Source organism: Vulpes vulpes, chromosome 3 (assembly GCF_048418805.1).
Source record: "Vulpes vulpes isolate BD-2025 chromosome 3, VulVul3, whole genome shotgun sequence".
NCBI lineage: Eukaryota > Metazoa > Chordata > Mammalia > Carnivora > Canidae > Vulpes > Vulpes vulpes.
In genome coordinates, this window is record NC_132782.1 from 22,407,790 (window position 1) to 22,420,623 (window position 12,834).

A 12,834-nucleotide genomic window follows, 5' to 3' on the forward strand; every position below is an offset into this window, starting at 1 on the left:
CAAAAAAATATAAAATCCTCATTAATCCCTCTACACAAAAAGTATTGCTTCATCTCACCTGTTCAGGAAAACACAAATACTAAAATATATCTGAGGAAAGAAAATACCATTAAAATTTCTGTTAAAACAACAGAATGAAAAGCACACAAATTAAAGAAAAAAAACCCCTTAGAATTCTAACTTGAAAACTGCACACTCACTTAAAAATCAAATTGTAATAACCTGTCATTTTATCCAGCTAAGTTGGCTTGCAATTTTTGCATTGAGACAATATTTACTTGGCATTTTTAATTACATGGCTCTTTCCAGAGATTTCAGAATAGTGGGCTATGTACAGGTAGTAGATATTATGCTTCTAGCAGGGAGCAATCAGAAAATTACATAGCCAGTGAATTGGCCAGAGGGTGCTTTGTTCAATAGGACTTAATAAGATGTACACTCTCAGGTCTGACCTCTCACAAAAGGATTTTGTGGGGTTTCATATTCACATCTATTCAGGTAAATGGTGTTGATGATCATCCCAGGTTATGACCAATTTTCAACTTCAGTAATGAATTTGATTTGTCCTGAAACCGTTAGAAACATGTGAAAATTTCTTCTCAGAGTCTATTCAGGTAGAAAAGCATTTGAATGAGTTAAGGGATCCATGAAATGAGTCTAGTTCACTGAGCATCTAAAAGAGGAGCAAATATCCTTGGTAGCATTTTCTCTAAAGAGAGCTTGTGAGTACAGCTAAGGGCCCTGGGTGGCTCTCTGATCATGGAGCGGAGAAACACCAGGAGGTGAAAAAAGTTTGAGCATATCCTGGCTGTCTGGCATCTGGACAGCAAATTGCTGTAGGAAGTCAATGTGCAATAATTTCATATTTAAATATAACATTAAAAATGAGGCAATTGTCTGAATAATTACCAACACAATTCCCTGTTATTAAGGGGGAAAACATTATTTCCTTAATCATCCAGACTATTTCTTCAGATGGATCATATTAACTGAACAATTATTTAACTTTTCAATTTGTTGTGACTCTGTGGATAGGGCCTCTGGGACCCATATACAAGAACATTTATCTCAAAGGAAAAACTAATTGTGCCTTGAGTCTTGCACTGACAAATCACATCATAGTAATTTTACTGTTTCTAATTAAAAATTGCTGCTTTCCTAACAAGTGATAAAAGTTTCACAAATAACAATACAGACTAGCTCCACAATGGGAGAAAAAAGAGAAGAAAATCTAGGATGATAGGCAATTCAAAAGACATTGGAGGTTCTTCACAAAACTGAATATTCTGTTTCTTGACTTTCCTTATATTTGGCCCCCTCCTTCTTCTACTACCTTCTTTTGCTCCTGGGTTCATCCTTGGACCTCTTCCCTTCTCACACCCACATATTCTCCCCCAGATTGATCAATCTGGTACCCTACTTTTAAATACCATCTATATATTCACAGTTCCAAATATGAGTCTCAAGTCCTGATATCTCACAAAAACTTTAGACTCCTGTACCCAACTAGTTTCTTGCCAGCTGTACAAGCCAAAAGTCATTTTCACTCATTTCCCACATCAATAAGCTTCATAGATTTCACCACTAATGTTGGGGGGCAATCTCTCACTTCTCACTGCTCTAGTCCCAGTCGCATTATTTCTTTTGTTCCTAGCTCTATTAAGATCTGATAGACATATAACGTTGTGTAAGTTTAAGGTATAAAATATGATAATTTGACACATGCACGTGCTGTGAAATGATTACTACAACAAGGTGAGTTAACACATCCATCCCCTCACATAATTGCAACTTGAAAATATCTTCTCCCATTCCATAGGTGTCTTCTTCATTTTGTTGATGGTTTCCTTTGCTGTGCAGAAGATTTTTCATTTGATGTGGTCCCACTAGTTTGCTCTTGGGAGTTTGTATCAGATCCAAAAAAAATCGTTGAAGCTTTTCCCCGATGTTTTCTTCTAGAAGTTTCAGTCTCATGTCTTACAGTTATAACTTTAATCCACTTCAAGTTAATTTTTGTGAGTGGTGTAAAACATGGGTCCGATTTCAGTCTTGCTCATTTGAATATCCAGTTTTCTCAACACCATTTATGAAAAAATATCTTTTCCCCATTAGGTATGCTTGGCTCCCTTGTCAAATATATATTGCCTATATAAGCATGGGTTTATTTCTGGGCTCTCAATTCTATTCCATTGGTATATGTTTTTAGTGCTAGTACCATACTGTTTGGATTATAATAGCTTTGTAATATAATTTGAAATCAGGGAGTGTGATGCCTACAGCTTTGTCCTTCTTTCTCAGGATTGCTTTGGCTACTTGAGTTCTTCCTCTCTGCTCTCCAGGCACGCACATGGACTCCTGTGTTTTTGTACTTGACATTTCCACTATTTGGAATGGTCTTCCCTGATCTTTGTGTAGCTTTGCCCCTTTATTTCATTCAGGTCTCTGTTCAAATAGCATCTTAAAGTGAACTTGATCGTACTCTGAAATATCTTTCCAAACTATCCTTCCGTGATCAATCTCTATCTCTTCTTCATCTCATTTCATTTTTTATAGCACTTATTACTACCTGATACTATATTTTTTTGTTTGCATATTATCTACTGTACCTATCCATACCTACTTGTATCTATTGTATTATGAGTCTAATATTATTTAATATCTATTTGATAGTTTAGCATTTTTTTAGTCTTTCCTATTTGCCTCTATAGCTAGTGAAAGTCCCTCTTTGTGTCTCTTAATAATCCTATATAAAAGTGTTTGCATTATTGTCTAGTTATCTTGTGATGCTCTTCCAGAAAAACTTTTAATTCAAAAGCAAAATTCATGAGGTGAGGTGAAATTATTTGTAGCATACCTTGCTTCTTAAGCTAAATTATAAAAATATTACTAAAGTGTGTTATTGTTTTAAAGCTATAAGTAAGAGTACCTCTTCTACCTTACAGTATAGATGTGAAATTAGTTTCATTTTTAAAAGAAGCCAGTACTATTTGCCTCAGACAACAGGAGAATTTGTATCCACTTCCATTTGGACTTACTGCTTCAAAGGTATCTTCTGCCATAAACTTGAAGGATTAAACAAATAAAAAGGACTCCTGGACTATTCAAAGATCATCTGTTGTTTTTAAAAGACATGATGACTCACAGACTCTTGAAAGTCAGAGAGCTTTGAGAGTTGTCAATAACATTTCTTTCTACTTACCCTGCTTCGTTCATATTCTTTCCTTGAGGCAGCAAAAAGCTGAGCATTAGATATGGCAATTCCACAAAATGGAAGATACATCTGCATAACCTAAGGGTAAAGAGAGTGTTAAGAACATTAAAACATTACTGCACCAAATTCCATCTTCCCTGCATTGGTCTGACCATAATATTTTCTTTTCAACCACAGAAATTGAGTATGGAATTATGGATACTAGTATCTTAACTTTAGAAGGGATGGTTTTCAGAGTTAGCTATATGATGGTCTTGATCAAGCTTTAACTAAGGACAGTCACATTTATGAGTATCTACAGTGAAGCAACAGACAATGATGACTATGATACGGGAACTGTAAATCATCTGTATATCCCTTCTTTGATCAGTGAAAAAGGAATAAATGAATAAACTCATATATCTAGAATTGAAGGCAGGTGTCCACACTCACATGTGGAGGCCAGTAGGCTATGAGTCAATTTCTTTGTACATGTGTATCTATAGCAGGGATCTTACCTTCACCCCAACACTCTGTCAGCTACAAATTTCAGTATGCCCGGTAGATTGGCCTGGTAGGAACTTAGGGGCCAGAAGGCCTAGTAGCCTCCTATAGTATAAAAGAGCTCAAATTGCGCTTGTTCTGCTGACAGAATTGGATGTATGCAAATGTGTGGGATGATCCTACAGAAGCTTGTTTGAGGAAAGGCTGGGGATCCTTTAAGAGAGCACTTTTACGGAAAGAAATAGCTACGTATGCCAGGCTTGATCCTAACAAAGACTTTCTCAACAGTTCATCATCACTTATTTTCAGTACTGCCTGACACTCACTCAAATTCATCTCCAGAATCTCTGATTCCAAAGAGAAATAGAATGCCCCAAGTAAAAACCGAAGGAGCAATTTCCCTAAACTCTTCACAACATAGAACATTGTGACAAGTAATATTGCTTTGGGATTTCTCTAAGCAGAAGGAAAAGGGCATGTTTTGTACCATAGTCTTTCTCCCTCCCTCTGTCTCCTTTTCTGTCTCTATCTATGTCTCTCTCTTACACACACACATACCACACTACAATGTCCTGTGAAGAGGTATAGAGCAGTTGCAAAACACAGCAGCTCCCACATGCCCAGAAGAGGGAAGTGCAGTGTTCACCATAGGTGAAGGACGAGAACTGTGGACATCATGAGAGCCCTGGGACACCCAGAACACAATTACCTAGAGTGGGAGGTGATTTTGCAGAGGGCTTGAGAAAGACAGAAGATGAAGGACAATCCACACTGCCTGTCATTTCTTTCCTATTCAAATCTTGTTTTGGCTACCTGGGCATCCTCAACTCTGACCTCGGGGCCCAGAAAGTATTGCACAGTGCTGTGTAAGCTAACACTGTGACACCACTCTTTAAGAAAAGAGAGAAACGATGGGATTGGTATTAAGCAGAGGTATAAAATCAGTGAGTTGATTTTTTTATACATCTTTCCAGGATAAATTCCTTCACTGAATTTGATTCAAACTCCTATTTAATGAGGACCTACTAGGTGCCAGACACTCTTGCTTCATTTCTTCATTTGAAAAGCACATCAACTTCTCATGGAGAGACTTTACATTTCAGAGATCAGGAAATTCAGTAACTTGCTCAAACTCACGCAGGAACTCAGGTCATCTTATTCTACAACTGATGATCATTCCTTACAACATGCTGCCTTCTAGAACGAGATGCTATTTCTGTCACTCCCTCATTCCCCTTCCTTACTCCTCCTCCTCATGCCTTAGGAAGTTTGTTGATAAGCCCGGATAAAGCTGTTGACATAAAGCTGCCAGATAATCTGCCAGAATTTCTCTGCCTTTAGCCAGAATGGGATCACTTTCAACATCACCTACACACATAGAAAGCACTTTTCTTGTAGTTTCCTGTTTTTTTATCTGCTGTGGAGACAGTGACTATGATGGAGGTGGAGGGGAGAAGGAGATATGGATTATTTTACTTTCCTTCTTTTCCTTCCTTCTTTCTTTCCTTCCTTTCTCCCTTCTTCCCTCCCCCCTCCTTTCTTCCTCCCTTCTCTATTTATTTGCCTTCAGAGGCCACGTTTAAAATAGTTTATAGGTTAAGCAAGTAGGTAGAAGAGATCAAATGAATATGTGAAATGTTTTCTAATATATCATAGGCTTGTTTCAATTCATTTGTAATACCAATATTTATTGAGCTCCAAGCATTGTGTATAATTAAAAAGAATGTGAATTTTAAATTAGATGACTATTGTCCTTTACATGGCTGTTCTGTGTGAAAGCCAACAAGTCGTTTAACCTTTCTGAACCTATTTCCTTATCTATAAAATGCCACGTTTCACTGGCTAATTTCTCTCATCTTTTTTAGTTCTAATATTTGGTGATCCTAATAAGTAGAAACACCTATGAGTGTAACATTCTACTTGCTGGAGAAAACAAAGAATTCAATAAATATGCTCACATTTTATTCAAGAAATAATCATTTTTAGTAGTAATTGATACTGACGCAGTCCTTGGACATGATGTTAAGCATTTTATATGCACTCTGTCATCTGATTCTTGTAACTACATATACCATGCCATTTATTTTATTTTTGATGGGAAAACTGAGGCTTTAGAAACTCATCCAAAGTTTTTGGGAGATATCTCTCCATGGGTCTCTCACGTTTCTGCATAGCTTACAAACAAAGGCACTGCTCTAGCTTTTAAAAATGTTTGTATAATAAACAGCCTTGGAATAGAGTGTCTTCTTCAGAGCAAAGAAGAGACTTGTATAATTATAATTAAGATAGTATCTGTCTTTGGGGCAGAGGTCAGGCTGACTTACTGTCCATTATTAAGCATCTGTGTTTCCTATATTTGAGGTTCTTCTCCTATAACCCATGTCTTTTGTCATTGAGATGATGCTATTACTGAACATTTCCATTCCAAGCCAGAACCAGCTGTTCACTTATCATTAAGACTATTTCATTTTTTGTTGGTCTTTTAGATGTATTGATATGAATTCCCTACCATAGTTACTGAGTATTTATTTGTAATTGTAAAGTAAGAGCCCCAGGAACAATTACTAAGATCCGTGTTAAATGTCTTTATTCCCTTTTTACTGAGCTAGTTGCTATTTATTTTATTGTCTTGCTGCATTGATTGCCCCTCTACTACTTTTTATTGCCTTATTTTAGTGATTAAAACCAGAAAGTCCATGTACATACTTAATAAAATCTAAACTGAACATCTTTAGCTCCCTTCCAAATAAGATAAGGATGTGGAAATACTTTAACTTTCCTGTTACATATGTTACTTTTTTGCTTATATTTAATTTTGTTGCTGCAAACTAGACATTACTATTATTGTTGTTACTATTATTAGTGAATGTTTATTTAGATTCACTCACATGTTTTCCAATTTTTTCCTCTTCATTCCTTCTAGCATGTCCTTCCTTCCTACTGGAATAATTCTCTCTTTTTGAATTCTTTAGAATACCCTTTAGCATTGGTGGTAAATGCATTATTTCTGTTTTGTAAAAAAATATCCTTATCAATCTTAAAAGGTAATTAGGTTTGGTATACAATTCAAGATTGATGGCTATTTCTCCTGGCCCTTAGAAGATATCCCTCATCATGTGCAGCTGATGCTGCTAAAAAGCCAGCTGTCAATCTCATTTTTTGTAGATTTTCCACCTTTGTCTTCTAGCTTCTTCTAGGACCTCTTTCTGTCTTTGGTGGCCAGTCTGTACTTTTCTAGCCTTAATCAAAGGCTTAACTGAATCATATAGAATTCTAAATATATTGGTCAAAGATGACTGAAGATAGAGACCATATAACACCTTTATAACAGATACATTGAAAACTGAGGCGGGGGGGTGGGCGGTGGATCTTGATTTACAAAGGGAATGATCTACCCTGTATCACTCACTGGTACAACAATTCAACACTCTGAGGCCAGAGAAAGTCTGTTTCATTATGGACACCTACATGACAATATGATCCAATGAATTTCTAAGTAAATGTCCAGGAAAATCAGGCAAATGTATTTTGAAAGGAGGGAGTAAGAAGAAGCAGAAGCAGTATCGGTATGCAAATAGGAGATAATGAAAAGTTTTAAAAATTATATCTTTTTTTTTTTTTTAGTCCCAGTACAAAAGATGTCTTTTTTAAACAAAGAAAGAGAGATACTACTCTATCATGCCCTTCTTGATGTCCCCCTCCTCCTCCAAAAAAAAAAAAAATACTAATTTGGCCTTCATCATCTAGTTTCTGAACGCCAAAAGGTCTAAAAAAAACCTTAATGACTAAGAAGCTAATGAGTCTGTACACCCGTGTGCAGTACTTTTCAGCTTGAAAGCACTTTATGAACATTGGCTAATTAATCTTTACAACATCCCACTCAGAAAGGGAGTTAAACTGAAAATCATTAAACAGCATAGGAACATCCCTTTAGCCCTAGAAACTCATGAAAAGTATCACTAATAAGCATAAAATGTGAGCCCTGGGACCTTCCATCAATGTCCTAAAGAAAGACAGTAGGTACTGAGACTTTTCAAACTTACAGACAGAGAAAGGTTATTAAAGCTTCGCAGGATAAGCTGGTCCAATGGTACATCATTAGAGGTCACTGGAGGTCTACACTGGAGATTCTGTGAGGGGCCTCAGGCCATCCCCTGTATGGATTCCACTCTTGAAGGCAAAGAGCTTGAAGAGCCACATCACTCTCACTAAAGTAATGTGTGAGAGGAGGTCTTCCCACCATCATGCAATACAGCCTGTCTCAGAGCAGACCCTGCGATTTGCACTCACAGGTCCCTTCCGCCCTCTAGCAGGAGCTATAAGGCAAAACCTCACTGAGCTGGGTGGGCCCCACCACTTTGAAAGTGGGCATGTTGTCACTCAAACACTAAATAAACTCTTCAAGTAGAGTAATTCGGAAAATAAGGAATCAAAATATGGAATCAGTCACATTGTTTTCACATAATGAAACACCTTCCATATATTTTAAAAATAGAATATTTTAAATAGTAAAAAAATGAGTCTGAAGTTTTGTAGAGTTTCCAGAGAAAATTCCTGCTTCCAGAGTTTGGTTCACTGCAATTTTTTAAAAAAATTATTCATGAGAGAGAGAGAAAGAGAGAGAGGCAGAGACACAGGCAGAGGGAGACAGAAGCAGGTTCCATGCAGGGAGCCTGACATGGAACTCGATCCCAGGTCTCCAGGATCAGGCCCTGGTCTGAAGGTGGCGCTAAACCACTGAGCCACCCGGGCTGCCCTGTGATTTTGTTTCTATGCAAATTCAATAAAGACAATAGGTCAGAGTTTTAAATCAAGAATCAGAATCATAAATGAATCATAAATGAATCATAATGAATAACAGATACATTGATGTCACCTCACATCAAAGTATATACTCTTGGCTAGAGCATGCTTTTCTCTTATCAGTGCTGTGCCCTCTTTGAAGAAAAGTTTTCCCAAAATACACAAAGTATCCAACTTCATTTGAAAGAACATTGGCATGGAATAGATTGATCCTAAACATACTTTTGGAAATTGTTTGCTTCAAGAATTAACACTCTAAAGAGATTGGGGGGGTGGGTTGCATTTCATTCACAAAAGATGAGGAAGAGCAAGCAAGGCAGAGAAGAAAGGAGACAGAGAAACTTACTCTTCTGCTTTTCCTTCTTAAGAGGTGGGCAAGTAGATGCTTCTGTTTCAGCCCTTGGACCTCAAAGCTGGGACCCCAAGGGAATTGGAATGAACACCTTTCCATTATTCTCACCTTTCTTCCTGAGGCCAGTATTGGCTAAAAGATCCCTAAGAGGCCAATCTTATCCAAGGGAGGCAGGCTGGGGCCGATTCCTGGCAGGTAGCCTTGCAGCATGAGGGCCTACTCTCCTGGACTTTTTGCAGGCTTTGGACTGCTGAGCACTTGAATCATCCATATTACCTGATAACTTGATTTCTGCATGCTCCCAATCCCGACCTGGGAGACTTTAGAAAAACGATCATCTCATATCCCAAGGCACTTCCAAATTCCCACCCTCTTATTCACAGACACTCTATTGAAGGGAAAACCCTGAAAAGAATGCATTTCAGAAGCCATGTCCTTTCCAAGATAATTTGTATTGTCTTTTTTGGATCATAAGATTTCAGGAAAAAAAAAAAAAGCACTCATGTTTCTACCACTCAAGGGTAACCACTATTAACATTTTGGAGATTGCCATTCAAATTTTCCTTTCTTTCCCTTCATATAAACTCGAATAGGCTAATCCTATACGTATTATTTTATCTACTTTTTCCACTTTTTATAACCAGCTATCATTTACTATGACCAATGCAAAATAATCCATTGTATAGTCCAGAAAAAGAAAATTTATAGAGAAAGAAAATAGATTATTGGTTGCTTGGGCTAGTACAGTTAATGAGATTAACTGTAAATGGGATAAAGGATCTTATTGGGGGTGTACTCTAAGACAGATTTATGCTGATGGCCGTACCACTCATAAAGTTACTAAAAATCATTGAATTGCTCATAGAAATGGGTGCATTTTATGACATGTAAAATATACCTCAATATAGCTATTAAAAATTATCATTCAAAAATCCCATTCAGTGTATGGATTAATATTTTTTTTTACTTAGTCAATGTACTGCTGGACATTTAGGGCATTTCTAACTTAAACAATCTTAGGGTTAAATATCCTCTTATTTTTATTATTTTATTAAATCTTTTATTATTTTATTAAACCTTTGCACATCTCATCATTACTTTCTTGGGTTAAAGCCCTAATATTTGAACTTATTTAACTTAACACACATTTACATAGCCCTTTCTCTGTACCAGGATATATTCCAAATGCTTTACTAATATTAATTCATTACTATGCATGTACATTTTTTAATAACTCTTAACATTACACAAATTTTTTTTTACATTACACACATTTTTACTTTTTGTTAAAAAAAATCCGAAAGTATAGAAGTATATACAATAAAATAACTACAGATGCCTCTTCATTTCCTATCCTGCTAACCACTTCCTTCCCAAAGAACAACCTTAAGAGGCATTTACAGTATATTTTTCTGGCCCTTTTTTTTATTAACTGCCTACATAAAATATCTAGTTTTGAGGGTATTTGTAAACATAAATGGGATCACACTATAGGTTATGTTTTACATCTTCCTTTTCACTTGGCATTATATCTTAGAAAACTTTACATATTCATTCAAAGATATCTACTTAATTCTTTTTAATCTTTGCTGAATATTCTAGGAGGTGAAAGTACCCATTAACTGACATTCATGTTGTTTCCAATTTTTCTCTATTACAAATAATACTGCCATGAACTTTCTTATAAATACATCTTTGGTGCTCGCTTCGGCAGCACATATAATAAATACATGTTTGTGCACTTGGACAACACTTCTGTTGGACAGATTCCTAGAAGAGAAATTTTGGTTGAAGAAAATGTGCATTAAAAAAATCTTAATAGCTACTGCCAACTTCTCCTTCAAAAATTCTCTACCAATTTATACTCCTACTAACAGTCATTAGAGAATTCATTTACCTCTACTTGTACAACATTGGGTATTACTATTCTTTTTAAATCTTCTCTGACAGATTAAATCAGCACTCATTTTTGCATTAACTTACAATTATTTGATTACTAGTGATATTGATGATAATTTCATTTCATATTTGTTGGTTATATCTTTTTTTTATATGGCCTATTTGTGCCTTTTGCTTATCTTTTATTGGACATTCTATTTCTTACTGCTTAGTAAGCACTCTTTTTAGTCTAAGAATAATAACCATCTTCCATTTTTGCATCATGAATCTTACTTGATAATTAGCAATTGTCATTTATTTGATACAGTCCAATAGCCCTACAAGCTATGATTGCTTTGTCTAAGATAAATAGATATTATGACTCAGTAAACCTGGGCCTACTCCCTCTCACGCTATACAAATTTTTTACAACAATATCTACTTATATAACTCCGTCAAAGTTATTTTTATAAGCAGGTTGACCTACATATCTTATCCTGCCTATTTGCTCCATTCATTTTTGTAACTTAGAGTTCATGTAAGAAGTCAGTTTGAGCTATAGTTTGATCCAGCCATTCTTGAATTTTAGCTATTAAGGTCATTATGATTTCTCCAATTACTGAGCATGGGTATAAATGCAGGAAGCTACACTACATAGTATTTTAGTCTTGGTATCAACACCTTGATGCTAGAAAAATGTTATTAAATCATAATCATTGTATGAACAGAAAAATTCATCTTAGGCTATTTTCTAATAAGAAACACATTAGTTTTTATTTAAACATGGAACATATTCATACTATTTCCTCCTCATAGTAGCAAGATCCTTCCTTTCACCATCTCTTTTATCTAGTTCCTTCTTTTTTTATAGCTCCTTGTTCTTAAAGTAGTGGATATGTCATAAAGATGGACTCATATAATATGCAACCTTTTGTGTCTGCTTTCATTTAGCATACTGTTTTCAAGGTTCATTCATGTTGTTGCGTGTATCAGTACTCCATTTGTTTTTTTCAGTCTTTTTTTTTAATTAAAAAAAATTTTAAGAGTAGCTTAAGGGTCACAAAAAAGTTGAGTGGGAAATGTGGAGGTTTCCCATAAGCCTCCTTCCCTCCCCCAATACACAGTTTCCCCCAGCATTAACATCTTACACTAGTGTGGTTACAATTAATGAGCCAATACTGATATATTAAAGTCTATAGTCTAAATTAGGGTTCACTCTTTGTGTTGCATATTCAATTGGTTTTGATGAATGTATAATGACATGTATCTACCATCACAGTGTCACACAGAATCATTTCACTGACATAAAAATTCTGTGTTGTCTATTCATCCCTCCCTCTTCCCAAACCTTTGGTAGCCAATGATCTTTTCACTGATCCATAATTTTGTCTTTTCAGGAATGTCATATAGCTGGAATCATACACTATATAGTCTTTTCAGGTTGGCTTCCTTCGCTTAGCAATATCCATTACATGGGTGTACCACAGTTTGTTTATCCATTTACCTATTGAGGGACATCTTGATTGCTTCCTAGTTTTGGCAATGATGAATAAAGCTGCTATAAACACTCATGTGTAGGTTTTTGTATGGACATGTTTTCAACTCATCTGGCTTAATATCCAGGAGTATGATTGCTGGATTGTATGGAAAGAGTATTTTAGTTTTGTGAGAAATTGCCAAACTATCTTCCAAAGTGGCTATACCATTTTGAATTTCCACCAGCAATGAATGGAAGTTCCTGGTGCTCTATATCCTTGTTAGCAAATGCTGTTGTCAGTGTCTTGAATTTTAAACATTCTTTTTGTTTTGTTTTGTTTTGTTTTGAGAGAGAGAGAGAGAGAGAGAGAGAGAGAGAGAAGTGGAGAGGGGCAGAGGGAGAGGGAGAGAGAATCCTTAGTAGGCTCCATGCCCAGCTCTGAGCCCAACACAGGACTTGATCTCATGACATTGAGATCATTACCTGAGCCAAAATCCAAAGGCATATGCTTAATCAACTGAACCACCCAGGCGCCCTGAATTTTAAACATTCTAATAGGTGTTTCATGATATCTCATTATTGTTTAAATTTGAAGTTCCCTGATGATATAGAATGTTGAGCATCTTTTCA

At 36.1% G+C, this 12,834-nt stretch overlaps 1 protein-coding gene across 1 annotated transcript in view; it reads right to left on the reverse strand.

The window, feature by feature from the left end:
• The window catches only part of PDE11A (phosphodiesterase 11A), a 365,302-nt gene that overhangs the window by 227,532 nt on the left and 124,936 nt on the right, over window positions 1-12,834 (reverse strand). Inside the window, exon 3 of the mRNA XM_025994270.2 lies at window positions 3,200-3,289. Coding sequence (XP_025850055.2) covers window positions 3,200-3,289 — 90 coding nt within the window. The remainder of the gene's footprint in view (window positions 1-3,199; window positions 3,290-12,834) is intronic.